The sequence below is a fragment of the Guillardia theta genome, assembly GCF_000315625.1.
Source record: "Guillardia theta CCMP2712 unplaced genomic scaffold GUITHscaffold_246, whole genome shotgun sequence".
NCBI lineage: Eukaryota > Cryptophyceae > Pyrenomonadales > Geminigeraceae > Guillardia > Guillardia theta.
In genome coordinates, this window is record NW_005434430.1 from 15,777 (window position 1) to 43,586 (window position 27,810).

The following is a 27,810-nucleotide window of genomic DNA, read 5'->3' on the forward strand; positions in this document are numbered from 1 at the left end:
AGGGTAGAGAATGGGAGAGCATGGAGATAACAGGATGGGAGATAAGAGAATAGAAGATAACAGGATGGGAGATAAGAGGATGGGAGATAAGAGAATAGGAAGATAAAGGATGGGAGATAAGAGGATGGGAGATAAGAGAATAGAAGATAAGAGGATGGGAGATAGAGGATGGGAGGTAAGAGGATGGGAGATAAGAGGATGGGAGATAAGAGGATGGGAGATAAGAGGATGGGAGATAAGAGGATGGGAGACTAAGAGGATGGGAGATAAGAGAATAGAAGATAAGAGGATGGGAGATAACAGGATGGGAGATAAGAGGATGGGAGATAAGAGGATGGGAGATAGAGGATGGGAGATAAGAGGATGGGAGATAAGAGGATGGGAGATAAGAGGATGGGAGATAAGAGAATAGAAGATAAGAGGATGGGAGATAAGAGGATGGGAGATAAGAGGATGGGAGATAAGAGAATAGAAGATAAGAGGATAGGAGATAAGAGGATGGGAGATAAGAGAATAGAAGATAAGAGGATGGGAGATAACAGGATGGGAGAATAAGAGAATAGGAAGATAAGAGGATGGGAGATAAGAGGATGGGAGATAAGAGGATGGGAGATAAGAGGATGGGAGATAAGAGAATAGAAGATAAGAGGATGGGAGATAGAGGATGGGAGATAGAGAATAGAAGATAAGAGGATGGGAGATAAGAGGATGGGAGATAAGAGGATGGGAGATAAGAGGATGGGAGATAAGAGGATGGGAGGTAAGAGGATGGGAGGTAAGAGGATGGGAGATAAGAGGATGGGAGATAGGAGAATAGAAGATAAGAGGATGGGAGATAAGAGGATGGGAGATAGAGGATGGGAGATAGAGGATGGGAGATAGAGGATGGGATATTGGAGAACAGATTGGACCACAGCACACCAAGTCAAAGAAGGGAGTGATGATGCTAAGCAAAATGCTGCGAAATGGCTCATGTGTGTTTGATCAAGACGACATCACGACTACAAGGATACATGACGATGCAAGGGAATCTTTACGAAGCTGTTTATGGACAAAGGAATGATACCACTATGATAAAGATTTGTGCATGATAATCCACCCCTCCTTCTTCGGTCTGCGATCTTCTCCTTCATAAGGCACAACAACCTGCTCATGCTGTTTGGCATCTCTTACTACGAGAACTTCTTGTAACGCACCTTGTTGAGAACGTTGAGCTGCAACCATGTCGGCTGCTGCCAGGTCTCTCTGTACCTGCCGTTTCATCGTGACAAGAAACGTGACAGCAGCAGGCAAGAAGGCAGACCCGAAGTTGGAGTAGATTTGACGAACGTTGTCATTCTCCACATGCAAGAAGATCTCCGAATAGCCCCACTGCCCCATCATCTCACTTCCAACTTCTCCTCTCTTCCGCCGCCACAGCCACCCCCGCCTCCTCCTCCTCCTCCTCCTCCTCCTCCTCACCGTCTTGCACTTGTCCTCGCACCATTCCACCAACTTTCGGGCGATCCCTTCACAGCTCGTCACCAGGCTGTCAATCAGCTGCTGTCGCCTGACCTTGTCGGCGGTATCGGGGCAGGACCGACAAGTTGAAGAGGTAAGGCTTGGGAGGCGAAGGGCGCGCAGGGTACGGCACGAGGATCAGCTCGACAGCTCCAGCGATCTCGCCGCTGTTATTGATGACAGCCTGCGCGGGTGTGAATGTGAAGAAGTAGACAGGGAGGAGGGGAGCACCTTTCCCACGGCACAGAGCTCTTGCTTCTTCGTCTTGGGATCTTTCCTCGTCACTTCGCTCAACCTCGTGTAGACCTGCCCAGCTCGTCTTCACCTGCCGCTGGGGCTGAAGAACTTCAACCCCACCTGCTTCCGAGAGTTGACAAAGTCGTGACCGAAGAACTCCTTGCCGTCGGGGCCTCTGGGTGACAGCATGAGGGGAACGAGCCTGCTTCGACTTGCGGACCTGAAGGGGAGGAGTGACTTGGGCAAGAAGGGAACAAGCGATCTTGGGAGGAAGCTCATCGCCGCGAGCTCGGGGGGGATCTCGGAAAGGTCACAGCATCCTGGGAGGTATGAACACACAGCAGATATGCTAGAATGATGACAGACCATAGAATGATTTCATCGAGGCGTTGACGATAGGAATGATATCCTGCGGTTACAGGTCAGGAAACAGCACAGCACAGCACAGCACAGCACAGCACAGCATATTAGCAACTCCTCCCTCACACATGCAGCATCACTCGCCTTGGGTGTGGCATCAAGAATGCTAACAGAATCGGGCCGTTGGGTCTGAAAGTGACGCAAGATGTGACAACTCTGATCAAATAGTCGTGTTCGATCGTAGCAACAAGGGCAACAACCTGCATCGACAAGCCCAGGACGCGGATAGAAGTAGGGTGAGGCGCTAGGACTGGAACCCACTCAGATTTCCTCCTGTCCATCATACATCGATGATGGAGAGAGATGACACGACTGGTGGCGGGGATGAACGTGAGATCTGAATATCCTTGCAACGATTGTTGCACCTGATCCTTCGTCAGTCTCAATTTTCCCGCTTCAATCCCTCCAGCATTCACAAAAGACAACACATGCAAGTAGGAGAGGGCCTGTGCATGGAAGACATGGGAGGACGAGACCGTCATGCATAGCATCTATTTGATGCCGCATCTGCTTATCTCTCTTTCTCCGCATCTCTGCATCGCCTGCGACTTACCAGCATTGCGGCAATCGCGATACGCAATGCAGCCATGGCGGATCCGAGACTGATGGCTGATCCGATGTGAGGTAGTACCACTGTAGTACCAGTGCTTTACCCCAGGGTGGAGTCTACATTGAGTGGGTAGGGTACTCGATTATCGAATTAGCTCAAAATTTTTTGTGGAAGTGGTTCAGCCAAGGCTCCGGTGACGGTGGGGTACTGTTAACAAGGGGGGTGGTGCTTTCCAAGACCCGGTAGATGTCACCATTGGAGTAGAGGTTGATAATCAGTACGGGTACTTTGAATAATGACAATGACCGGTCATAAAGACCATCAGGTAGGCGAACGCCAAGGGTAGCATTCGGAAGACTGGGAGGTGATGGTGGTGCTGATGGATAGGGTAGGGTGGTGGGGTAATGGGATGCTTTTCACGATGCTGGGTGACGTAAGACGGGAGGGAGGAAGTGAGAGGGGGGGGATGAAGAAGCGAATGTGAGGGTAAGGAGAATGCAGAGATGACGGAATGAGAGGGGATGAAGTAGTCCAAGAAGAAGTACACTGGAGAACGAGTGAACATATCCCCACTCTCCTGAAAAGACTAATTCAGAAGTAATTATGTAGATTGAAAAGCTTATCTTGATACGAAATCCACCATGGATTGAAGAAGAAGGACATGAGCAAGTGGTGGCCAGCAGGCAAGACAACAGATGAAGGTATGCATATTCGATGCTGTTCCCTTGTTTTACAGTGGCTGCAGAACAAGTCGATTTGCACAGCAAGAATGGACAAGAGTTGCTTGACCCAGTCTGCTCAGAAGAATCTGATCAAGCAAAGGAAGAATTTCAAGATAAAAAAGATGAAGTAAATGACGCTAGCTTCTCCGGTTGGTCTAAGGTAGAGGACTTGCTGCAGAAAAAGTGAGACATATTGCTTGGACTTCTGTCCCTGACACCTTGAAGCTTCTGGAAGGCTCAATCGCCACATCCTGCCGAGTGCTCGAAGGCGCTCGACGAGTTTCTTGACTCGGTCTTCGGGTCAAGCCTGGATGAAGCGACTCTGCAGGTGAAACGAACGAGCTGACGTCAGCTCTTGCAGCTGTGAATCCATGTACTGCCGGAAACACTCAGTGGATGCCCAGGCAAAGGACGCGATTCGAGCTGAAAACAAGTCGATCGACGAGCTGATAGAGCATGGCGCTACCGTTGCCGATCTGGTTAACATGGGGGTGCGTGAAGTCACCGCTTAAGTAGCTGGGAGATGCTAAGCCCCCCACAGGTTCCCTTCCCTCAGGCAAGGAAGTTCCACACAGCTCTGTGTGCGAGAAAGAGTCAAGCAGCGCGGCTCTTGGTGGTTGAAGGTCAAGAGTCAAAGCTCTCGAGGAGGTTTGAAATCTTTCTGTCCCAGAAGCGCCAGCCAGCGGTCAGATCGATGAGCTTGTCGAGGAAAGAATTGAGTCCAGGACGATCGGCTTGGAGAAAAATCAGACATGGCGAGGAGAGAGTCCAGTAGCCAAGGGTCAAGTCAAGCCACATGAGCCGAGTGGTGAGCAGGAGGACAGCCTCCGAGCGCCACTGCAAGAAGAACTTCTGCTGTGGATCCAACAACGAGGCCTGACCTGCGAAGCTAGCTTTTCTCATCAAGGGTGCGGACAGGAGACGCGAGAAGGGAACAAGTACCTCTGTGACTACCATGCAGATACATCGACTTTGCATGCATGGAAGAGCTGAAGGCTCAAGATATTGAAAAACTGGGAGTAGCAGAGCCGCAGGCGTCTGAGGTTGGCCATCGAGACCCGCACGTGACGGCTGATGTCGGACTGCAGTTGCACGATGAGATCCGAAGGAGGAGGCTGGAGGATCAAAAGTTGGTCGAAGAAGCTTCGAAAGCTGTGGGATATGAAGGACAGGCTAGAGCTCGTTGCTGACTTGCTGGCAGAGAGGTTCTCGCAACGTACAGCGCGCAGTGAGCATCGCCTCTGAAGCCTGGAGGAAGAGTCTGGAGTCTTGGAGGGATCAAGGACAGGTGAGAGGAGGGGCAGGGGCATTCGAGAAGACGTTTGGAGGACTGTATCACTTAAACCTGCCGTAGCATCCAGGAGAAAATGGTAGGCCACGAGACCTCTGGAGGAGGACGATGGACTTCGCTAGCTTGGCGGGAAACGGAGCAGTAGAATCAGCTCAGGTCCTCCCCTTGTGCTCCTCTGAAGGCTTGACGTCAATCATTGACCCTGCAGATGTTCATGAAGCACATCTCCAACCAAGCTGAGGATTTTGTGTCCGCACGAACCTTCGGGTTGTCGTTTGACGATGCTCTGGTCTCCTCAGCCTTTCGGTACCAGCAAACTTACGGAGTCTGAGCTGAGCGACTTTGCAGTATCGAGGGGGTTGATGGCAGCTCCTACATCGACTGCGCTGTTGCGAAGTTTTCCTACACACTCAGTCCGTCCATCGCCATCGGCTATGCTCTAAGATCAGGTGCCGCATGCCGCCTCGTGCTCCATCGGCTGACGGCAACGGAAGGCTGTCACCTCCATTCCTTCGACTTCCTCATCAAGGCCTTCAGCGAGTCTGGCTACCTGCGGCTCGGGGTCATGCAGGTGGACCAGAGCGAGGCGGGAGCTCCGGGGCTGAAGGGCGAGCAGGAGACAGGCTGCATCGACTTGGACTTGGACGGCGCGTTCAAGGTCGGCGACGACGAGCGGAGGTTGGCAGGCTCGCTCGCGATGCTTCTCAGCTGATCTACTGACAGCTGGGCGATCTCGTCGGGTGGAAACCTGATTCATTCCAACAGCAGCTGGGGGCCGCGGCTGAAGGCGCCTCTCAAGTCGGGGGACCGAGTGAGGGTCATCTACTACGAGCACACTGGAGGCAAGTCACGCGCTGCTTCCTCCTCCTGCCCCGTGACTGTGCGGCTGCAGAGCTTCGGTTCGGAGTCAACGGCTCGATGACAGGTGTCAAGTTCAACAAGGTCGCTGGGCCGCTCGTCCCGTGCGTGTCGGCGAGCGGGCAGACCAAGTGCGTGGTGCAGCTTGACAACTACTGGAACTATTAGGTTGACAAGTGAATAATGAGGGGCCGGCAGAAGAAGAAGCTTCCTTGCTTTCCACCACCAGACGTTGGAGAGGTCAAACAGAAAGTCGACAGACCTCACGCCTCAGAGCTCAGAGTTTGTTCGTCTCGCCTTGGATTGCTCTCTCGTGAGCTCCTTTCATACTTCGGGTCATCGGGCTCGACGCCTGTACATCGGTTGAGCAATGCGACTGCTGGTGTTTCTGTAAAACAAATCAATCCGTGAAGGTTCGAATCATGTGCAAGCACAGAATGTGATGTTCTCTTAGCGAGAGACCATTGCATCTTGCTTTAAGCTTCCTGGTAAGATCCGTGAAGTTCGAGGTTGAAAGACATGGAGAGAGTAATGAAAGGGAAAGCCAGGACACGAGTGGGAGGCATGGAGAGGGAGGACGAGGGAACAAGATGCGGAAAGAGAGAGAAAAGAACACACTTTAGGAGATCTGGGATGAAATCAGAGAGCGAAGCCAAGTACTTCATGTCCAAGGATTTCACATGTATTTCGGAGATCTCAAGCAAACAATATAATGTACAGTACAAGGACAAATTCCCTCGAATAAAAGAATACTTCAAGACAACATCAGCGTGTCGAAAGAAGATAGATTCAGTGATTAGACTTTGGATGCATCCTGGTCGTTCATGTTCGTAGCCAAGACTTCAGGCTTGGTCAGGTCGTCTGTAGCCAAGAAAGCGTTGGAGGGCAGCAGGCTCGAGTCCTTCATCCCTAAGTAGACAGGGCTCTCGACCCCCGTGCTGGACCCCTGGTTTGCTCCTCCTCGGAGCGAGAGGTCAGAGAGAGAGAGGAACCCGGAGTCCCATAGTGCGATCACGACCAGGTAGATGTAATGCAGGACCATGGCGGTCACTGTGATGAACTCGAGCGGCACGAGCCCGAAGATGATAGCGTTGAGAGGAGCCCATGTGGTCAAGCAGCTCTTGTACAGGTCGGGAAAGTCTTTCTTGACGCGCGCAATGCTGCCCTCCACTCCCTTGAACTCTAGCAGGGACAGCACCACCAAGAAGCCTAGGCAGTAGAGGGGCGTGTACACCGAAGAGCTCGCCACGGTCATGAAGGCCGTGTGCTGCAGGTGTGTCTGCGTGTAGGTGTTGGCGAGGTCGTCCACGTAGTGATACCTGCAGGCGATGAGGAGCGAGCAGCTCGAGCAACAAGACTCACCAGGAGTGCGTGCATAGCCCATCCACGAGGCCGACGAGCATCCAGCGAGCAAGCCATGCCACCTCTTGCTTCTGGTTGGCGATCTTTCCAGCAGACAACTTTCCTAGTAGGTAGAGCAGAGCAGCTGACACGCCGTCAGTTTGCAAGGGGCTGGAGGACAGCACTTCCGTGTAAGACTGCCAGAGCTGTGAGGGGACACTGCCGATGGCGGAGAGGAGCAAAGAAACGTCGAGTGAGTCGAGGCTCATCCTGGTTGCGCGTGCCGAACGCAAGGCAAGCTCTCTCCTCGTGAATGGGCGTGATGCTATCCATCTTCCATCCTTGAGCAGACCCGAAGCATGCCATGATGGTGGTGCCGCTGTCAGAGCTCGTGCTGTTGACAAAGTTGGGTAGGCGCTGAAGCCCAAGACAGTGCTGATCTTGCAGATCACAAAGAAGCATGCGATAGGGAATAATGGAGATGATGTAGCACGGTCCATGTTGTTCCTGATCGACCTAGAAGGACAAACAAGACATTAGCAAATACCATATCGGGGGTATTGAGAGGAATCTGACAAAAAAAAACCAACAGTGCGGGCTCGAGGTAAGCTAGCAAGAAGATCGGTTTTCATCCTGATCCTACAGATTCGAACTCGATTTGCTGTCATAAGGAAGGGTCCAAGTCTTTGGTCTACTTCTGCTTGTGAATTCACCAGTCATCCCTCTCATGACAGTTCTTAAGCTATTTCTTTTCTCAATCTTGATCATCGTCACCGTGCAATTTATCGTAGAAGTTTGTCTGTCAACCTTCTACTTTCATCTCACGTCTGGAATCTGCTTTGTTCCATGCATTCCTCGCGTTCATGCTGCCATACTACCGAAAGCAAGAGCATGAGCATGGATACCGAGGAAAGCTCTTCTTCCCTCTCCGTGCATCCTCCCCGCAATTCACACAAGAAACATTTTCCACCCCACCGCTTCTGTACCCTACCCCTACCGCATCCTATTAGTTGAAGAGGAATGAACCGGTACTAGAAAGGATCTGTACCACCCGTCATGGAATGCTCCCTTACAAGAAAACGTTTTTGAGATTAAAAAAAGTCCGACCCGTACCCCTAGCAAGACCATAGGTACACAGGGGTAGGTTTATATTCGCTCTTTCAAGAGAAGGTAGGGTGTTCAAGAAATATTGAAGCGGTGGGTATAAATCGTGATGTTTCAGATGGTGGGGGTAGTGGCTTCGGGGGTGGGGGTCATGTCACAACAATGGGGCTCTAATATAACTTGGGGAATAAAAACTTGGGGAACAATCAGATCAGATCACCCCCACCCACCCCCACTAGGGGTTTTACGGATGTCCCCAAATGTCATTTAATAGATAAACGCCACGAATCTATCTACCACGGGTACTCTCCCTCATGATGTGACGGAATATGTGAATACCCTTCTGAACGACGAACTAAGTTTTCGCACAGAACTGCCGTCGTATGATTGAGAGCCGCGACTCTCCGTCATACAACGGCAGTTGTTTTTTTTGCCAAATTGTCTTCGGATGTTGTTGGAGCCTTACATGAATCCTACCAAATGATGCCAGTCAGTCACTTCAATGATCACATGTCGTAAACATCGGATCATAATGGAGGCAGGCACCGGGCAGGCAGGCAGGCAGGGAATTAGGCATCGAGTCCCGAGGGACGCAGTCTGGGTAGGGAGGGGGCGACAACAATCATTGAATTCACCTCAGGGGCGACGTAGGTGATTCGGTCTTTCAGGAAACACATTGAAACAAGTGAGTATATTCAGTGCAGCATTCAAGTCCCTGGATTTGATCGGCTTTCCTTTACAGCTGTCACGATAACAGTTAGATGAAAAGGTGAATTACAGGAGTATACAAAACTTGACATTACCTCGATGATCTGCAAAATTTCAATCCTCGTACTTCACTTTTCCTTGTTTTCAACCTACAGGTCTCGTCTGGTTCTTTCCCTGTATTTTCAATCCGTCGAAGCACATCGAGCTCAGAACCACAATCGTTACAGCACTTGGTAGTACGGTATTCGTCAACATCTACGACTCTGTAGTGATTCTCGAATCTTCTTCTTATCCACCTGACCGGTACAGGCCTTTCTCCTCGACGTCCTGTAGACGGGAACCTTGCATTTCCATATGCGATAACAGGTTCTATTTCTCCCTTTCCTTTCATTGTACGGATAAACCTGTCGACTGACTTTCGTTTCGAAATGTAGATGTCGAATTTCATCCTGGCGTATTTTCGCTTTGAATAATGCGAAGTTAACTCCTCCCAATGACTTGTAACTGCAAGAAGATAGTCTTCGAATCTTGATAGACTGCCGCCAGACTTACTCGAGAACCCCTTGAGATAGTGTAATGTCGATTGAATATCTTGATCCCACGTCTTTCTTTTCTTTTTATTGCGATTCAGATGTGACTCGTGATAATATTGTTTTCTCGAAAACTGAAATCTTTTTCTGATTATTTGTTGATCATCTCTGAATTGTTCGACGGCCGATATAATGACGCTCCTCCCAGGGTCGATCGCAATTACCCTTGGGCAATTTTTACATTCTTCGATCTCTCTTTGGTATTCTGAATTTTCATGTAATACTTTGTATGATATTGATATCTTCTTCGCCGATTTCCGTTCAGCCCTTTTTCTATCGGCAAGCCATTTGGTAGTGCGCAATGAAGGTTCCTGTTCGAGTCCATCGATTGTTTTGACAATTAACGTGAAGCGAAAACAAACCGATACACCGTCTGTCGTGATACTTGTAATCTCCTCTCTCTGATCTCTGAACAGATTCGAACAGTCGAAAATCCTTCTGAAATTCTTAGAGTTCTCCAAAGTTTGATCTATTCTCATGAACGATTTTTTATCTTCTCCCGGTTTCAAACTGTTCGCTTCTTTCAAAATGTAATACATCACATCATTATCGATTGTTAGATGTTTTCTGCCGAATTTCGACATTGGTGCTGCCTTGAATGTTTTTTTCGAGAGACCACGATCTTCGACAAGAACTTCAACATGAACATGTGTGTCTCGATTATCTCAAACAGATTTTTCTGCAACCTATGATCAAATTTGTCATATTTGAAACTAAAAAGATCTTCGTCCCCCGATAATCCAATTAGTTGTTTCATATGGTCGATGAAGGTTCCTATCTGCTGTGAATTATTCCTGTTAAACACTTCTGTCTTCAACTCGTAATCTTTCCTTTGAAACAATACATTCTTCACGTCTTCGATTTCTTGCTGATGGTTAATATGTAACTCTCCTTTGCAGAATTCGGCAATGAACTTTTCCAATCGGTTTGTAAAATTTGCTTTCAGGTCTTGGTAGAAATTCGTTCCATATTGATTTGCAGCGAATACAATAGCTTGCGAGTCTCCTCGAATTCTACATAAATCAACGAAAAGATGTCTTTTCTCTGACCAGAAACGTTGTAGAGTTGGATACTTGTTATCTGTACGGCTATGTTGTTCCATTCCAAGTGTAAAAACATTCCAGAAAAAGGTCGATTTGGCTCTCTTGATTTCATCCACTACATATCGTAAATTCCCTGTATCCCTGCCCCATATCAGAAAACAGTTGAATATCATACTGCCTCTTGATGTGATCTGACTGATATGTAATACCCATCTGTCGATCACGTCTAAAATCGATCTGTTCTCTACCTTGAGTCTCGAGTATAACCCACATTTGACGACTCTCGTGAATGGTTTTGAATAACTTATTTCTTGACCGTTGTCTGAATCATCTGTAATTCGTTTTCTCTTCCTCGGCATGTTATAGTATGTTAGTCTGGCGAAACCATGTTAGATAGCAGGTAGTCACTACATTTTTTTCATTACCATCGTTTCAGTGTATTGTCGGACCGCAAACTCTGTAATGGCGGGAAGATGAAACGAGCAGCCACAAACTTTCCGTCGGACTCCGGGAAGGCGGGAAGATTTTTTTTTCTTTTTTAAGACCCTCATACAGCCCCATTGGATGGGTGATTGAAACCTATCAATGACCCCTGTCATGCTGGTCCAGGACTCCTTCGGGAGTCCTTTTGTCGATTAAAGGTTAAGCCAGTCACTGAGTGACTTTCCTGCCGGCCCCGCCGGGCGGCCCGACTGTCAAGCCAGTTTGACGGTGACCGTCTGACTCGGAATGAAGATGCAGGTGGCAGTCAAAACCATGTAGCGACGCCAAAGTCAAATGCAACAACTTCCAATCATGCTCAAGGTGAAGACCACAGATATTCAATGCTGGCTTAATCGCTTCTGCAGTGCTATTCACTGCTGACATGCTCGTGTTTTGTGTTATGGTGTCCTTACATGTCATCTGATACTTTACAAGGTGCATCGAGAACAACATGCGAGGCTCGCCCTGCTCGCGTTGTTGGCGGCTAGACAGGGAGGAGCTTTGTGTGTACAATGGCATGGAGCTCATCGTCGCAGATCGAGGGGGGCAGGGGCAGATGCACCTGATGGCGGATGAGAAGAGGTGGGAACGTTGCAGGTAGAGCCATGGGCTGGCCGGACCGAGTGCTGGCCCGACATTGGGAGTTCGGCTTCAGCATCATGGCGGACAAGATGGAGAAGCTCAGACTTGGAACTAGACCGATCCTTCCACGACAACCAGAGCTTCGCCTTGGTCATCTGCACCCGTCGACTGGGAAGCGAGCACACGTTTTTGTCTCCAGCGAGCCGCATGCGGAGGAGGCGCTGGCGAGGATAGCGAACAGAGAGCTGTCGCTAATTAGCACGGAGTTTGCTTTCTTCTGCTACGTGATGTTTAGCACCTGGTCCTTTGCTGTGAGACCGGGACAGCCCATGGTCTTGTTGCTGCCGCAGTGCGCATGCGACGCTATCAAGATGAGGCCGAAGGAAAATTCGCCGTCATGAAGATAATTCAGCAGCAGGAGTTTGACAGCTAGCTACCGTGCCATGATGCTACCGTGCCGCACTAGAGAAACAAAAAGACAGCGAGACAAAACCTCGCAGCTCCACTACCATCAACTAGCTGAGTCCGATCGTTAGCTGACTGATGATCGGATCGGATGCCGCGCCTACCGTGACCGGTCATATCGTACGGGTCCTTTCAGGAATCAATCATGAACATACTTGGATCCGTACGCCAACAATGGATCGGACCCATCTTTTATCCGTACAGTTTAGGTTTGCGGCGGTATCCTGTCAGTCTTGCACGTGTTTCAAGACCGAGCACAATGGCCAACTGATTGCCTCCTGACTGATCCCAAGGCTCGAGCCATTCCCAAGGTTGGAAAGTTTCGTCATCATAGGAAGCTCTGCGATGTAAGCTCATGAGCGCCATCCATCCGATGTCATGCATCTCTCGATCATCAGGATGAGCGCGTATGGCGGCGACAATGGCGGCGATGCCTCCTGTTTCCCGTATCTGTACCTTGCCATCCTCGTTCATCTGGTTTTCCTGGTTCAGCTTGGAGAATATGTTGCAAGCCAATGACTGCATTGCCGGGCAGTTATGATGAGCACGCATGGCGGCGACGAGAACGGGGATGGCTCCTTGCTCTAGAATTCTGGAAATGATCTCACCATAAAATTCGTATTCCATCTCAATCAGGCTCAAGATCACCAGACAGCCCTTCTTCTGTACCTCCAGTCTGTCCAGGTGAGTGCGCATTGCGGCGACAATGGCGGGGATGCCTCCTGCACCCAGAATCAAACCCACAATTTCCTCGTTGGCCGTAAGATCCTTGAGCGCCTTGCATGCAAGCTCCTGTATCGCACAGCTGTCAGGGTGAGCGTATAGAGCGCGCATGGCGGCGATGATGGCGGAGACACCGTCAGCTTTCGCAATGAGGAAAATGTTGGCAAACTTGCTGTTGAGCGCCTGACATGCCAACTTCTGTATCACAAGATTGTTCCGGTGAGCGCACATGGCATCCACGATGGCAGGGACGCCTTCTGCCTCAAATATCAAGGAATTGTTATCGCTGTTGCCGCGAGATAAGTTGATCAGCGCTGCGCAAGCACGGATGGGTGCTCCAGATGAGCGCGCATGGCGGCGACGATGAGCGCTATTGCTCCTCCTTCCCCGATCTTGGTGGCGACGATGAGCGCTATTGCTCCTCCTTCCCCGATCTTATTGGCGACGTTGTTGTTTGCTGACAAGAGTCGGAAAAACTTACACCCTGCTCGAGCTAGCTTCTCGTTGACAGACCCTCGCTTCATCGCCGAGATCATCGCCTCTATCGCTCCTGCCACCCATGCTTCCTCCTCGTTACCCTTCAGCTCCTCCTGCGTGACGATTCACAACATAGCCTCCACTGCTGCTGCCAACTCAATCTCAATTTCGTGCTCCCCCATGATTTCTGCAAGCCTCCTCCAGTCTCTGCTCCTCCCCGCTGCTGCTATCTCCTGCAGCGCATGCTCACTACTCAGCACCTCAACATTGTCCTCCCTCAGCATTTCATCGTGCTCTCCAAGCATGTTGATGATCTGACAGATGCGAGCCGCAAGCTTGAGGAAACAAGCTAAGAAGAGGAGAAGCTAAGAAGACTGCCCGGCGGCCCGGGGGCGGGCGGGGGCCCGGGCCGGAGTGCCAGCCTGGCAGGCTCAGCGGCCAGGTCACCAAGTTCGCGGCCCGGGCCCGGGGGCCGCCTTGTTTCAGTCACAGAGTCACTTGCCGCTTGAAGCAAAGTTTTAGTTGTGCCCCCGAGTGACCCACCGGTAACAGAGCGCCCGTTAAGTTTTTTCATGTACGAGACTGCAGGCCCCGGCGGCCTACTCAAGGTCACCGGGCCCGGCGATCCGATCGGATCCGGGATGACTGATCGGACTCGCTACCCGGATCAGAAGCATTGCAGTGCTCAGTACGGTCAGTCACGAGTCAGTGCTGTAGCTTGTCAGCCTCGGTGTCGAGTCGGGCCCGAGATGCGTCCCGGCTTGTGAGATTCGGAGGTGGGCCCACAAACGAGCTCGGTAGCAACTGACATCTGCGACGTGGGAGCAGCAGCGCCATGCCCTACTCTTTGCTCCATGTATGTCTCAACGACTGTGATAGCTTAGCTTGACCTCTCTTGTTCTCTTTCCTCCATGTATGTCTCAACGACAGTGATAGCTTAGCTTGACCTCTCTTGTTCTCTTTCCTCCATGTATGTCTCAACGACAGTGATAGCTTAGCTTGACCTCTCTTGTTCTCTTTCCTCCATGTATGTCTCAACGACAGTGATAGCTTAGCTTGACCTCTCTTGTTCTCTTTCCTCCATGTATGTCTCAACGACTGTGATAGCTTAGCTTGACCTCTCTTGTTCTCTTCCCCTTCTTCTCTTCCATTCTCTCGCTTCTTCTCTCCTCCCCCACTCTTGTCGTCCTGCTGTGTCGTGTTTCTTCCATTTGAATGTCTTGCTATGCCGCTCCTTCACTTGAGTCTCGTTTCTCCTCTTCTCATGATGCCGATTGTAGCACCGTTGTTCCATACATGTAGTTATGCCATGCTATCAGATTTTGTTGCCGTTGCAACTCTTGTCACATGACTGAGCTTGTTTAACAGATCGCTGCCATTCGCAACGACGTGAAGCGAGCGAAGGAGCTGATTGAAGGAGGAGGCCCTGACCTCGTGCACGTCTGGTCCGGACAGACTCAGCCATTGAAAGTGAATGCTGGAGGGAGGGAGGAGGAGGAGATGACGCAGAGGCAGGAGGAGCACATCTACATTGACGTTCGAGACAAGCAGGGGTGGACACCGCTGATGGTCAACCAAACTCTCTTGCCTGATCTACTGCATGATAGTGATATCTGAATGTACATGATGGTGATATGTGGGAGAGCATGATGGTGATATGTGGGAGAGCATGATGGTGATATGTGGGAGAGCATGATGGTGATAATTCTTTTTACATGTCGTCAGGTCGCGGCAGCTCATGGTCACTATGACATGTGCAATCTGCTGCTATCCAGCAAGGCAGATGTGAATGCCCGCAAGGACTTTCGCTGCTCCTCCCTACACCTCGCGGCACATGGCGGCCACACGGTGAGAGGGGAGGGAGGGGGAGCTAATTTGCGAGGAGAGAAGGGAAGAGAGGAGGGAGGGGGAGCTAATTTGCGAGGAGAGGAGGGAGGAGAGGAGGGAGGAGAGGAGGGAGGAGGAGCTGATGTGCGAGAAGAGGAGGGAGGAGAGGAGGGAGGGGGAGCTGATGTGTGAGGAGAGGAGGGAGGAGAGGAGGGAGGAGAGGAGGGAGGAGGAGCTGATGTGCGAGAAAAGGAGGGAGGAGAGGAGGGAGGAGGAGCTGATGTGCGAGAAGAGGAGGGAAGAGAGGAGGGAGGGGGAGCTGATGTGTGAGGAGAGGAGGGAGGAGAGGAGGGAGGAGAGGAGGGAGGAGGAGCTGATGTGCGAGAAAAGGAGGGAGGAGAGGAGGGAGGAGGAGCTGATGTGCGAGAAAAGGAGGGAGGAGAGGAGGGAGGGGGAGCTGATGTGTGAGGAGAGGAGGGAGGAGAGGAGGGAGGGGGAGCTGATGTGTGAGTGCAGCGCGTGGTATCTCGTCTCATAGAGGCTCACGCAAACGTGCTGATGGAGAAACTTGACGGGAGTCTGCCCATACATGATGCCGCCAAGCAAGGCCACATTGACGTGTGCTGCATTTCCTCCCTCTCTTTCCCTCTCCTCCTCCCTCTCCTCCTTCTCTCTCTCCTGCTTCTCCTCCCCCTCTTCCTTCATCTTCCTGCTTCTCCTCCTGCTTTTTCTTCTCCTCCTTTTCTTTCATCCATCTCCTCCTTCTCCTTCTCCTGTTGCTTCCCTTTCCTCCTCCTCTCCTCCTCTCCTCTCCTCCTCCCTCTCCCTCTCCTCTCCTCCTCCCTCTCCTCCTTCTCTCTCTCCTGCTTCTCCTCTTTCACCCTCTTCCTTTATCTTCCTGCTTCTCCTCCTGCTTTTTCTTCTCCTCCTTTTCTTTCATCCTTCTCCTCCTTCTCCTTCTCCTGCTGCTTCCCTTTCCTCCTCCTCTCCTCCTCTTCAACCATCTGTTGCAGGTCGTGAAGGTCCTGCTGAAACACTCGCACGGGCAGCATGGTGCTTGCGACGCTGGTGGGACTGGACGGCTGACGATGCGAGTGGTAGATGCCATGCTACGAAGCGTAACGGACAGCAAGCAAACGCCGTTGCACGTGGCAGCGAAGAAGGGGCAGGCAGAGATGGTCCGATACCTGATCGCCTCCGGAGCTCCTCTCGACGTCAAGGACGAGAAAGGAAACCTGCCTTCAAGCGTCTGCTCCAACAGGAGAACCCTCCTCGCGTATGCATCCTCTGTTTCCTCCTCTAGTCGCCTCGTCCTCTGGTCGCCTCGACCTCTGGTGACCTTCCCCCGCAGGTTTCCCGAGTCGTTTGAGAGTGCGGAGAAGGTGAAGGGGAGAGGAGGCTGACGAGCTCTGACCTGCTAGTCCAGCTCAACGTCATGGCGCAGGTGCACAAGCGACCCGAGACAGGGGACGTGGCAAAGTTCACACAGTCGCTTGGAATCTCGGAGCAACCCATGGACTTTCCTTTCTGATCTTGTAATGTGAATTCTCTACACGACTAGTGTTTCCATAACCTTCAATGTACATGTAATCTACACTTGCTTGCTTCCCATCCTCTCCTCCCTCTCATCGCCTTTGACTCTTGCGAGGAGTTGGAAAGTTCTTGGAGTCATCCCACATCACAGAAGCCGTCGACTGAGAGCCGGTGTGATCATGAGGGAAGTCGAAGAGGTGCTGGTAGAACTCCGAGTAGAAGTGCTTCTCCTCCTCCTGCATCTGAAGCGAACCTCCCAACCCCTCCGCGTCCTCCCTCACATCCACCTCCAGGTTGATCTTTTCTACATCGATGCTCTCCAAGCAGTCCTCGATGGCGCTCACCAGCGTCTGTATGTCTGTCTCCAAGCGCGAGGGCTGCCCTCTGCGCAGCGCGTCGTAGGAGGACTCGTGAGCTTCGATCCTGCTCTTGAGGTTGGTGACGAGCAGCCGAAGTCGGAAGACGATGAGCAAGACGTCAGTCAGCTCGCCGCGCAGCTTCGCCAGGTTCTGCCACTTGTCATCGACGATCACTCTGAGCAGTCTGGCAAACATCTCCATTAGTTGGTAGTAGTCATCCACCGACCCGATCTCGTGACGCTTGATGCTCAGCAGCAGCTCGCTCTTCATCTGACCGAAGGACGCTCTTGTGTCTTGCTTGGGCAGGTGCAGCAGATGCCGCCGGATGACCTGCTTCCTGTGGCTCCTTGCGCAGCAGGCCGGGAGCAGCAGCGTGGCGAGGACGAAGGCGAGGACAGCAGAGAGCGCTGTGAAGTTTGTGCTGTTCATCCCAGGAGGACAGTCTTGCAGAGACAGCACGAGGAGGAAGAGACGTTCTGAGGCGGACACATCCACGTCCCTCGGCGTTGCTTGCTGCAAGTCCTCGAGCCCTCTCGACACACTGGCAGCGACACTTGGCCGCCTGACCTCCAGCAGAGCTTGCACGGGGTCCAGCAGCTGCTGGGAGACTTTCCCGGCCTCGGCACCCTCGAGGAGGAGGAGCAAGCCGTTGGTTGACTTGAGCCCGACGACAGAGACTCGCCTGATGTCGCTGCCGCCCAGCCGGTCGGAGGAGAAGGGAAGCTTGTGCTCGGCAACCTGCTGACCGTGAGCTGCTCGCATCCTCTTGATCTTCTCACCTTGTACGCCAACGTTGATGAGTCTGCAGCCTCACTGCTTACGACGAGCGTGTCGAGCACCCGATCAAGCACCTGCTCTTCCACCAGCACCTGTACCACCGCAGGCTCCTTCTCCCCCAGAAACTGCTTGACCGGGGAGGAAGAGGACGCGTCCAACAGAATCAAAGCATGTTTGTCGATCAAGTAGCAACGGTTCCCTAAGACAGCAGCGTCAAACATGCCATGGAGTATTGGGATGAACCTGGAAACACGTTTCGGTTGCAAACATTCATCTCGACCCGCCCCCTCATCTCAAAGCTCTCTGCTTCAAACATCATCCGTCTCAGTGCATCCCAACACAACTGCAAGCCAACTACTCCGACGACTCTGACTGAACATGTCACCGCACGCCAAGGCTGATAGAGCTCTCACCCCGGCGCTCCTCCCGTCCCCTCGTACGGCAGCGACTGCGACAGGAGCAAGCTGGAGCTCAAAGTCGAGGGGGTCAGGTGAAGGGCATCGGAGTCGAGGAGGCCTCGGGTAAACCAGGGCTGCCTGTGCGTTCGAGATAAGAGGCGAGCAAGACAGCATGAAGTGAGTGAGTGAGTGAGTGAGTGAGTGAGTGAGTGAGTGAGTGGCGAGTGAGTGAGTGAGTGAGTGAGTGAGTGAGTGAGTGAGTGAGTGAGTGAGTGAGTGAGTGAGTGAGTGAGTGAGTGAGTGAGTGAGTGAGTGAGTGAGTGAGTGAGTGAGTGAGTGAGTGAGTGAGGGAGTGAGTGAGCGAGTGAGTGAGTGAGTGAGTGAGTGAGTGAGTGAGTGAGTGAGTGAGTGAGTGAGTGAGTGAGTGAGTGAGTGAGTGAGTGAGTGAGTGAGTGAGTGAGGGAGTGAGTGAGTGAGTGAGTGAGGGAGTGAGTGAGTGAGTGAGGGAGGGAGGAAGCGAGGGAGGGAGCGAGGGAGCAAGTGTGAAAACCTGGTGGGGTCAATTGCCGTGATACTGCTTGATGACTGATTGGTGACCGACAACTTCCGGTACACCCCAGCGTTGGTCGAGAAGAAGACGCTGTCGATGCAGCGAGCGTTGACCCGAGTCAAGTTCCATGCTGACTCAACTAACGCGGAGAATCGAGCTTGCAGGTAAGCCTCACTTGTGACTCCTCCTCCTGTCATCTGCCAAGGCCAACCGTCAGCTCGATACTCCAGCAAGAGGTCGCGGGCTACTTGTCTGCTCGAGTGATACACGACGCTGTTGAGGACCTTGAGCAAGGCCTCCCATCCTCGAGCCTCCGCTTGAGACTTGTCGCACTCCGAGGTGTTGTGCGAGGAAGCACAGGCTGCCTGACGCAGGCTCGCCTCCCCATCAGTGCGCACCTCCATGGGACTGACGAACCTGCTCGGGGGAATGAAGATGGATGAAACCATCGGCTGGGCTGGACTCCAGCTCAAACATCGCACAGAGTCGTTACAGCTGAGAGACAGCAGCGTGTTGACTCGAGAGGTCAGACGAAGAGATTCAGGGCGCTTGCCTGGCGTATAGATTTGCCACGAGGTGACCAACACAAGAAGGGTGTAAGGTTTCATGTGCCGCCAAGTGTAGGTCAAGTTGATCTGCTGGTTGGGCTGCGGTTCAAAGAGCCATGTCGGCAGGTTCACCAGCTCACGTTTGGTGAGGATCTGATGATCGGAACCCCAAGGAAGCGAGAGGATGTCGAGCAGCTTACCAGAGGACAGGAGCTGACCCCCCGTCCACTCATTCAGGGAGTAACGGATGTCTCCAGCGACGGAAGCGACGCTTTGATTCCTTCCATGGTACGAGGCGAGAGCCTCTTCGCTCACAAGCAGCACGCCTGGGCTCACGCTCCTCTGGAACACCTGGAAGCTTTGGTGCGCGTTCAGTACCGTCTTGTTCATTCTGACGTTAAGCATGTGCGTGCGTAGCCCCTGAAAGGAAGTGTTGGTGGGATCGTTGTACACAAGCTCCACAGTCACAACTCCGAGAAGCTGCGGAGACGAAGAGTTTCGATTCTGAAAGCACGGCGTCGATATTGCAATCAGTTCTGTCCGGCCGCAAGCAGATGCGTAGGGTAAGCTTATCGAGAGCTCCGGGCTCGCAGCAAGAGGAGCAGCCATGATGATGAAGTAGTCGGTGAGCACGTCTAGCAGGTAGGAGCTTTGATCTCTTGTGCTGGAATGGTTCCATTGTGAGAAGTGAAACTCGACCCCTTTAAGCAAGCAGGAGAATGCTTTGAGGTTGTACATCTGCGGGCTTATCGCGAACATGAAGAAGTGAACATGCGAGGAGGAATAGTTCAGATCTGCCATCGAGGAGCGTAAGGAGGAGGAGACTTGAAGCCTGAAGTCACTGACTGCGACGACTGAGCAAACGAGAGAGGAGCACTCGGAGCTGTTGAAGTAGGAGGATGCGTTCTGAAGCTCTTTCTGCCAGAGATAAGAGTCCAGAGCCCCATCGCACTCGATATCGCTGATCATCGACTGCAGGATGAGCTTGTTGTGATAGGAGGCGGAGGTGAAGCCACGGGTGACGGTCATGCTGGAGGAGGAGGTATAGAGCATCACAACGTCATTGGGAAGCAGCGTGTCCACCAGTCCGTTCACCACCTGCTTCATCCTCGCACATCCCTCCTCCCCCCGCAAGCGCATCGAGTTGTCCATGACCACCAGCAGCTTCTTCCTCGCCTGACTGGCGTTCAAGAAGGAGGGCGAGCGACGGCCATCCCCAACCTTGCGCTCTCCTGCAAGCTCCATGCTGCTGCCATCCATCTCTGTAAACCTGATGCCCTGCAGGTAGGGTACAGACGGGTTGACGAACTCAGAGTAGAAGGAGTTCTGAATGGCGACAGGAATCGAGGAAGCGTTCTTAGTACTGCCATCGCTTGACATGAAGGTTATGGTAGCATGATCCTGGGAGCAGCTGCTCCTGTCCGTCATCACGCCCCTCAGTCGCTCCTTGAAACTTTGATTGGATGTTGCCACTGCCTGCTCGTTATCGCACACGGAGCTCTCGAGCCCGAGCTCGATCTGGCTCCTAAGTGACTCAATCATCGCTGTTGCGTTCTTGAGGACGTTGCTCATCGACGTCTCCACCTGCTGCAGCTGCTGTGCCAGGGTCTCCTCTGCGGGTGCAAGAGCATGCTTCGCTACAGCACTGTCCATCATCTCTTTCAGCGTCGTGCCATCTTTCTTGCTAGGAGGGTTGGAGCAGCTCCCCATGCCCGAGTTTGTCGTTGAGCAAAAAGTGTCCAAGAGCGACGCAGAGAGCAACTCAGCGAGAGCCGCCGCTGAAGGAGCAGCAGTAGCACTGGCATAACTTGATACGAGAATGCACTGACACAGCAGCAGCAACAGCGAAAACCTGCGGCAACCCGAAGGGAGGAGGCAGCAGGGAACAGCTCGAGGAGGAGGACGGAGGGTCAGCAGAGGAGGAGGAGGAGACGAGCGACGTGGATCCCGTCTTGCCTGCATGGCTACTACCGGCAAGGAAACGCTGCCATGTCGCCAGTCCCACTCAGTACCGAGGTGTCGGGCCGCAAAAAGAACAGTGTTCGTAACTGCCCGTAACGTTTTCATTTTTCCGTTTCGAATGTAACGGGTGCTTCGGTCAAGATTTAAAAAAACTTTATTGAGTCTGTACCAGAGTTCTCCTTAAAACAATTTTTGAGCTTCATATGCTTTAGGAAGTGTACCGTATTTGGAAAATCTTAAAATAGTTTTAAAACTACGGCCTTGGGGTGGTGGACTCAATGATTGAGGTGGTTCAAGTACCCCTACCCACATATCAGATGATATTTGATCCTAGTTTGGGGGGTAATGTGTCTTCAAATGGGGTGGTATTGTTATTTGAAAGACAGGGGTGGGGTACTTGCGCGTGGCGCGGCAATGGATCGACGGTGAGTGAATGAGAGCGCAGAACAAGGGAGAGAGAGGAAGGAGAGGTAGCGACGCCGGCGAACGGAAGGATGGGATAGGAGGGAGGAGGGAGGAGGGAGGAGCATGTCGAAAGGGTGATTGAGAAGATTACGAAGAGGATAAATCGAAGGAATGTTCGAGAAAGAAAGGAACTTTTACAAGCAGGAGATGTAACACGGCAAAGAACATCGTATAAGAGCGAGTTGTAGTAGGATGATCGAGACAGAATGTCCTAGACCATAGTAAGCTGCGATGAGAGGTATGGAAGTGGAGACCGAGGATGTGCCAGTCAGAGAGGTACACTTCGCCTTCGAATGTTTTGGATTTTCAAACATGATGATGGCAAGGTAAAGGGTGGGGCGTGGAAGAGTGCAAGTCTCAATCAGATAGTCGTATGTGAGCAGTTTCTCTTGAGAGGCAACGAAGTTGTTTCTTCGAAGTTTGAAACTTGATAAACATGGTTTCTTCACGACCCACTAGACGACTGAACGACTGTAGAACTCACTCCAATCCTTGTGACGATGTACTGAACACGCGGAATTCAGCTTAGGTGGAAAACCCAAACAACAAGAATCTCGAGGAGGGGATGCCTGGCGCAAAGGTAAGGCTATTCCGGCATGTGCTCATCAGTTTTATCTGTGTATCTTCACTGTTTGCTTGCTCCTCTGTTATGGCTTTGCTCACTGCATCTGGTGTTCCCACTCACAAAGGTTCTTCAGGAGGCAACTTCTCTAAGGATGGAGGAGGAAGGGATGGAGGAAGGGATGGAGGAAGGGATGGAGGAAGGGACAGTGGCAGAGATGGTGGCACCCCTCGAGGCGACCGCGGTGACCGTCGGTCCGGAGGACAGAGGAGGTACTCTGATCAGTCTTCTGGTAATGTACAACTTACCTGCTATGTCCGGAATCCAGTGGATACACGGGCGCTCCTCGCGGCAACTCCGATCCGATGCAAGACAGGCTGCACTTGGTGTTCGCATCTCTGATCGGGCAAACAGTTCGAGTTCAAGTGGGATATTGTTTATATGACCTGTTATATGACTTGTTCTGGAACAGGATTCTGATAATCAGTGGTACGAGGGCCTCTTCCATGAGTGCAGTAAGAACACCAAGGCTGGGATGGAGGTGATATCATCCTCACCGAGGCAGCATCCTAGAGCTCAGATGTTTTATCAGATTGTCCTGCAAGCAGCGTACAACATCAGCAAGAACGAGAAGGGCATGGTATTTGGAATCCCTTTGCAACGACCTCAAGTTGAATGAGTGCCGGGCAGGTTAAGCCGATTGAAAAACTCACAATCAACTGTGAAAACTTTGTGCAAGTATGCAATATGGACCAATTTGAATGAGAAGTTTACATCGGTGTCAGATGTTTGCAAAGGATGTAGAGCTCTGTAAAGAGAAGAAGACCGGCAATGCTCGTGGATTTGCTACTGACACAGGTTCAATGAGAGCACCCCCTCTTGCTGTGCCTGAACTCCTCACTGCTGTAAAATAGAGATCTCCTCCGGTTCATCCGTTGCTTCAAAGGAGCTTGAAAAGTTTCAATTCGACGAGAAGAATGAGTTTGCGACCATCCAACTCGATTCGAACTCACAGGTTTGGACTTGTCGATGTTGTTCGTGATTGGATTGGCTCTGATTTTGTTGCAGGATTGGGATCAATTCGAGCAAAACAGGCAAAAGTTTGGTGTCACGAGCAACTATCACGTGCGGCTTTCTTTGGTTTTGACTCAAAAGATATTAATCTGCATGATCGAACAGGAAGACTTGTACACCACTAAGTTGGACAAGTCGAAGCTGACCCTCGAGCAGCAACGAGCTGCTGAGCGCATTGCAGGTGTTGATACCTCTCCCTCCGTCCTCTCAGACTGACTTCCTTTGTGTAGCTGAGATCGAAGGAGACCAACAAACACAGCGAAAGATCTTCGGACGTGTGCGAAATGCCGACGAGGCGGAGGTATCTCCTGTGTTGGTACCCGGGCCTTGAATGATTTATTTCTTCAGGCTGCTGGCGATGATGAAGGGGATGAGTGGGCTAGTGATGTTAGAAATGTTGATGGAACAGTCCGTGGATCCTACCACAAAGCACAAGCTGCTCCTCGTGAGCTATACACTTATCTTCCTCCATCCCTCTGACTCGATTCAGCTGCAAATCCCAACGTGTACAAGCCTCCTCGTGGAAATGCCTGGGGCCAAAGCAATACGCTCGCAGACAAGCTCAAGAACGAAAAGAAAATTGCTGACCTCAAAGCTAATGACCCTGCCATCTTGTCCACGACCTTGATGCCAAGCTCTGCGGTACGATCCCGTTCACGTCATGGTGATGTTGTGACATCCGGCTTCTCAGACCATCATGTCTGAGCCCAAGAGCGACCAAAAGCCTCAGGAGAGCAAAGGAGATGGCAAACCCAAAGACGGCGAACCTCAGAACGCTCCGACAGGTGAATGCTGGGCGTCAAACCCTCCTCGCTGACGCCAATAGTAGACAAGGACAAGGAGCACTACTCGACACAGCAGAACAAGCTTCAGGTGCCACAAAAGCTTGGTGAAGGTGGATGCTGATCTCTATCGTCATAGCAAGTGAAGATGGAGCGACAAGAACAGATGCCTGGTGCCAAACCGGCCAATCGCGCCTTGAAACCTCCTGGGGTGAGCCTGCATCAGTGTGCCGGGCTTGCGGTCATTTCTCTTGCAGTCTCAAGGAGCTGCCGAGCCAGGAAAGCCCAACGACGATGAAGGCCAACTAAAGGCTCTCAACCCCGAGGTAAGGGACGTGACCTCGGGTTCCTCCGAGTGATGGGGTTGACAGAGCTCGGAAAACAAGGACGGGAAGGTCGCTGGCTCCACTATCCCAGTCAAAGAGCAGGTAAGAGGAGGAAGGCTGCGATGCCCGAGCAAGCGCTCACTTGCTGTAGGGCGACAGCACTGCAGAAGCGCCGAAGAAGAAGCTGCTCAACGTCGACGCCAAGGAGTTCGTGCCTTCTTTCTCAGGTCGCTGGCCCTTGAGATGCCGCCCTCTGCTCACTACTCCTGCAGCCCCTCAAGACATGTCCGGCTCCTTCGGCCCTGCTGGAGGCTTCGTGCCGAGCCCGCAGCAGGGCGGGATGCAGCACGGGATGGTGGGTGACATGATGCAGGATGGCATGGGGATCATGAACCATCCCAACATGATGATGCACCCGGGGATGGCCATGCCGGGCATGATGGACCCCCAGATGATGCGGGCGGGCCACCCTTCTTCGTGCTGGGGAACCCCCAGTACATGCGGATGGCTCCCATGCCGATGCAGCACATGGGCCACGTCCCGATGCACATGAACCCGGTGAGACTTCTCGCTCCTCCTCCGCTCCTCCGCTCCGCTGACTTGGATGGGCAGCAGCAGCAGAATATGAACATGGGGAGGGAGGGCATGCAGCCGGGAGGACGGGGAGTCCACGTTCCCAGGAACAACATGCCCAACGACTACGGCGGGCAGGATCCAGGATGATGACAAAGAGACAGAGGGGGAGGAGGAGGAGGCCGAGGAGGCAGGGAAATCGAGCCGGAGGATGGCTGGCTGTGGATTTTGTCTTCCTCTGCCACCTCGGAATGCCAAATGGTGGGAAATCATCAGTGGGGAGGGCCAGTGGCAAGGCAAGAGGAAGAGAGGTGATCGTTCTTGGAAAGAAGGGGAGGGATGCTGGAGGACGGCGAGAGATGAAAGGCGGAAGAGGGAGAAGGAAAGAAAAGAGCGGGTAAGACGGGGAGGGAGGGCGAGGTGTGCCACCGTCACTGCGGTCAAGCGAGACAGTTCAGCAGGACACACAGGATGGTTGCAGTCACAAACACAAAAAGATGAAAAATGTGGAGAAGCATGTCAAAAGAGCTGGCAAATATGGCTGATGTTGATGACGATGCTGCTGATGCTGATGCTGATGCTGATGCTGATGCTGATGCTGATGCTGATGCTGATGCTGATGCTGATGCCGTCGTTCAAGGTTCGTGGTGATGAAATTTTTCCAGGGGTGTGTATTTGTCGTTTTCTTGCTATTATTTGTAGAAATTCCTGAAGGACAGCAAGTCAGTTCAATGCTCTTGTTGTTGTTTCGAGCTTCTGCCTCAGGTGCTATCGGCATCGGTCTCAGGACCTCGAGGAGCAAAGAGCGAAGAGTTTACAGCTACCGGATGGAAAGATGATGAAAGATGTCGGAGGGAAGCCGAAGGGAAGAAGAGAGTGAAGGAGAGTCTGATAATGAAGGAGCTTACTAGAGGATCCCCTTACTCTTTAACCTCCCCCCTCATACCTGTATTGCGCACATCTACATTCCTCCTCCTCCTCCTCCTCCTCCTCCTCCTCCTCCTCCTCCTCCTCCTCCTCCCTCCTCCCTTCTCCTTCTCCTCCTGCTCCCTTCTCCTCCTCCTCTGCCCCTCCTTCGTAGTCTTCCCTCTCAGTCTCCTACTAGCTAGAAGAAGCATAGGATTTACTGGCAGAAGGTAAAAAGTGCCTCAAGCTAGACATAGTCCTCCCTCAATTTCATTGCTCTCGTTACCCCTCGAGGGTGGGGGTGATATTTGTACGGTGAACCAGGGGTGGGTATATCATTGATTCTCAGGGAATCCCAGGGTGGGTGAGGGAAAAGGAAGGGTGGGTGGTCTCGGCAGACTGGTTGACAAGACCCAACCGTCATGGCCGACGCGAGCGAAGAAGTCGACGAGAGGAAGGAGGAGGAGGAGGAGCAGAAGCAGGAGCAGGAGGAGTTGAAGGAGGAAGAAGCGAAGGAGGAGGAGAAGCAGCAAGAGAAACCTGAAAAGAAGGAGGAGGAAGCCAAAGGAGGAGGAGGAGGAGGTAGTGGAGCATATCCCTGCGGTTATGTCGGAGGTGTCGACGATAGAGGAGATCGCAAGATTTTCCCATCGAAGCTCATCACGGAAGAGGCTCTTGGTATGCTCTGATACTGATGCTGAAACCTGATGACGGTGCTGCTGCTGCTGCTGCTGCTGCTGCTGCTGCTGCTGCTGCTGCTGCTGCTGTTGCTGCTTCTCATGATGATGATGAGCTGAAGGAGATGGTGGAGATGACTTGGATGTTTCACTAGCTGTTTGCTCGAAGTTGACGGGCATGGAGGGGCTGCCCATGGATCAGGTGACCTGCTCCTCCTTGCACCAACTCATTCCCTCCTCCTCGTCCTCCTCCTCTCTCCCTCCTTCCTTCGTTGATATGGATGCTTGAAAGATCCTTGGAGAAGGTGTGAGCATGAACGAGGAGGAGTTTGCAGAGATCTGCAAGGTACGGGATGGAGAGTACAACGAGGAGGGGAGGGGAGGGGAGGGGAGGGGAGGGGAGGGAGGACAGAGGAGAGGAGGGGAGGGAAGAGGAAGGGAGGGGACATGGTTGAGCTTGAAGCAGGCAATGGAGGACGAGCAGGCAGACATCTACCGAGCGTGCTATTCTCATTTCCTAGAGTACTTTAAGAAGGTGGACGAGGAGGGGAAGGGGATGTTGATTGGAGACACGTTCAAGACGGTGCGTATGCCCAGTCATCCTCCCCCCCTTTTTGACTCAGCTCCATTGCTTTTCCCCTGTCCTGTCCTGTCCTGTCCTCTCTTGCTGTTGTCGTTCCATTCTGCCTCCCCTCACTCCACTCTTCCTGACTCCTCTCCTCTGCTCTCCTCTCTTTCTCCTCTCTCTCTCCTCTCTCCTCTCCCCTCCTGTCCTCTTTCTCTCCTCTCCTCTCCTCTCTTCAGCAAAGTTTCCCTCCCTCTCCCGTCTTCTCTTTTGTCTCCTCATCTGTCTTTCAGGTCCTCACTGACATGGAGGGAGAATACGCCATGTCTTTCATGACCGAGAGGTCGTTAAGACCCCTGCTGCTGCTGTTGCCGCTGCCGCCGCCCCTGCAATCCCTACTCCTCTTTCATTAACCCCCCCCCTCCCTTCTCATCGCTCTTTCCCTTCCTCTGACTGCTGTCACAGGGCGCAGGAGCTGATCGCGTCAGCTGCAGGAGTGGCGGACGGGGGGAAGGGACTGGAGCCGCCGGCAGGAGAGGGCGACATGGTCTTCTATGAAGACTTCTTGAGAAGAGAGCTCAAGTCTCCTCGCGACATGAAGCTCTGAAGGAAGAGGAGGAGGAGGAGGACAGGGAGAAAGTGGGAGAGGAGGAGAAGGAGGATGGGGAGGAGGGAGAGGAGGGGGATGATGGTCTTAGTGGTGCGGGGCTGATTAAAAAGCTGTCTCCGTGTAATCAAACATGGAGTTGACAGAAGAAGCAAAAGGGGCGGGAGGAGGAGAGGGAGATGGTGGGGGAAGGAGGAGGAGGATGACGGGAGTTAGAAGTCAGGA

At 52.3% G+C, this 27,810-nt stretch overlaps 10 protein-coding genes across 10 annotated transcripts; 6 read left to right on the forward strand and 4 right to left on the reverse strand.

Moving 5' to 3' along the window:
- Positions 1-1,172: 1,172 nt before the first annotated feature.
- GUITHDRAFT_121678 (hypothetical protein) lies at positions 1,173-2,746 on the reverse strand (the record flags this gene model as incomplete). Its single annotated transcript, XM_005819068.1, has 11 exons — positions 1,173-1,251; positions 1,304-1,371; positions 1,462-1,508; positions 1,555-1,684; positions 1,732-1,806; positions 1,858-1,912; positions 1,958-2,057; positions 2,104-2,146; positions 2,224-2,286; positions 2,358-2,522; positions 2,711-2,746. The coding sequence occupies 11 exons, from the start codon at positions 2,744-2,746 to the stop codon at positions 1,173-1,175; spliced, it is 861 nt and encodes a 286-aa protein (XP_005819125.1).
- Positions 2,747-3,368: 622 nt separating this feature from the next.
- On the forward strand, positions 3,369-5,746 carry GUITHDRAFT_121679 (hypothetical protein; the record flags this gene model as incomplete). Its single annotated transcript, XM_005819069.1, has 15 exons — positions 3,369-3,408; positions 3,453-3,612; positions 3,655-3,757; positions 3,834-3,920; positions 3,971-4,052; positions 4,100-4,337; positions 4,391-4,472; positions 4,518-4,583; positions 4,631-4,717; positions 4,784-4,876; positions 4,929-5,026; positions 5,069-5,169; positions 5,215-5,398; positions 5,444-5,600; positions 5,654-5,746. 15 exons carry the CDS (start codon positions 3,369-3,371, stop codon positions 5,744-5,746), a joined length of 1,671 nt encoding a protein of 556 aa, XP_005819126.1.
- Positions 5,747-6,374: 628 nt separating this feature from the next.
- On the reverse strand, positions 6,375-7,419 carry GUITHDRAFT_148817 (hypothetical protein; the record flags this gene model as incomplete). Its single annotated transcript, XM_005819070.1, has 2 exons — positions 6,375-6,897; positions 6,941-7,419. The coding sequence occupies 2 exons, from the start codon at positions 7,417-7,419 to the stop codon at positions 6,375-6,377; spliced, it is 1,002 nt and encodes a 333-aa protein (XP_005819127.1).
- Positions 7,420-11,452: 4,033 nt separating this feature from the next.
- On the forward strand, positions 11,453-11,830 carry GUITHDRAFT_121681 (hypothetical protein; the record flags this gene model as incomplete). The annotated part of the gene is made up of 1 exon (XM_005819071.1): positions 11,453-11,830. One exon carries the CDS (start codon positions 11,453-11,455, stop codon positions 11,828-11,830), a length of 378 nt encoding a protein of 125 aa, XP_005819128.1.
- Positions 11,831-12,086: 256 nt separating this feature from the next.
- GUITHDRAFT_148818 (hypothetical protein) lies at positions 12,087-13,399 on the reverse strand (the record flags this gene model as incomplete). Its single annotated transcript, XM_005819072.1, has 3 exons — positions 12,087-12,931; positions 13,099-13,207; positions 13,355-13,399. 3 exons carry the CDS (start codon positions 13,397-13,399, stop codon positions 12,087-12,089), a joined length of 999 nt encoding a protein of 332 aa, XP_005819129.1.
- A 1,420-nt stretch (positions 13,400-14,819) lies between these two features.
- On the forward strand, positions 14,820-15,542 carry GUITHDRAFT_50591 (hypothetical protein; the record flags this gene model as incomplete). The annotated part of the gene is made up of 2 exons (XM_005819073.1): positions 14,820-14,942; positions 15,438-15,542. Coding segments are annotated over 2 exons (228 nt in total), but the record flags the coding sequence as incomplete, so codon positions are not given.
- A 467-nt stretch (positions 15,543-16,009) lies between these two features.
- GUITHDRAFT_121683 (hypothetical protein) lies at positions 16,010-16,452 on the forward strand (the record flags this gene model as incomplete). The annotated part of the gene is made up of 2 exons (XM_005819074.1): positions 16,010-16,303; positions 16,348-16,452. The coding sequence occupies 2 exons, from the start codon at positions 16,010-16,012 to the stop codon at positions 16,450-16,452; spliced, it is 399 nt and encodes a 132-aa protein (XP_005819131.1).
- Positions 16,453-16,546: 94 nt separating this feature from the next.
- Positions 16,547-20,796, reverse strand: GUITHDRAFT_121684 (hypothetical protein; the record flags this gene model as incomplete). Its single annotated transcript, XM_005819075.1, has 5 exons — positions 16,547-17,551; positions 17,593-17,789; positions 17,834-17,958; positions 18,004-18,126; positions 18,539-20,796. The coding sequence occupies 5 exons, from the start codon at positions 20,794-20,796 to the stop codon at positions 16,547-16,549; spliced, it is 3,708 nt and encodes a 1,235-aa protein (XP_005819132.1).
- Positions 20,797-22,440: 1,644 nt separating this feature from the next.
- On the forward strand, positions 22,441-24,980 carry GUITHDRAFT_121685 (hypothetical protein; the record flags this gene model as incomplete). The annotated part of the gene is made up of 20 exons (XM_005819076.1): positions 22,441-22,500; positions 22,548-22,616; positions 22,668-22,715; positions 22,766-22,813; positions 22,861-22,933; positions 22,990-23,090; positions 23,144-23,200; positions 23,255-23,330; positions 23,380-23,450; positions 23,498-23,594; positions 23,640-23,791; positions 23,841-23,934; positions 23,979-24,022; positions 24,071-24,142; positions 24,189-24,257; positions 24,303-24,359; positions 24,409-24,484; positions 24,530-24,616; positions 24,709-24,815; positions 24,870-24,980. 20 exons carry the CDS (start codon positions 22,441-22,443, stop codon positions 24,978-24,980), a joined length of 1,569 nt encoding a protein of 522 aa, XP_005819133.1.
- Positions 24,981-26,430: 1,450 nt separating this feature from the next.
- Positions 26,431-27,585, forward strand: GUITHDRAFT_121686 (hypothetical protein; the record flags this gene model as incomplete). Its single annotated transcript, XM_005819077.1, has 6 exons — positions 26,431-26,541; positions 26,583-26,615; positions 26,706-26,759; positions 26,880-26,996; positions 27,272-27,321; positions 27,444-27,585. 6 exons carry the CDS (start codon positions 26,431-26,433, stop codon positions 27,583-27,585), a joined length of 507 nt encoding a protein of 168 aa, XP_005819134.1.
- Positions 27,586-27,810: the final 225 nt, after the last annotated feature.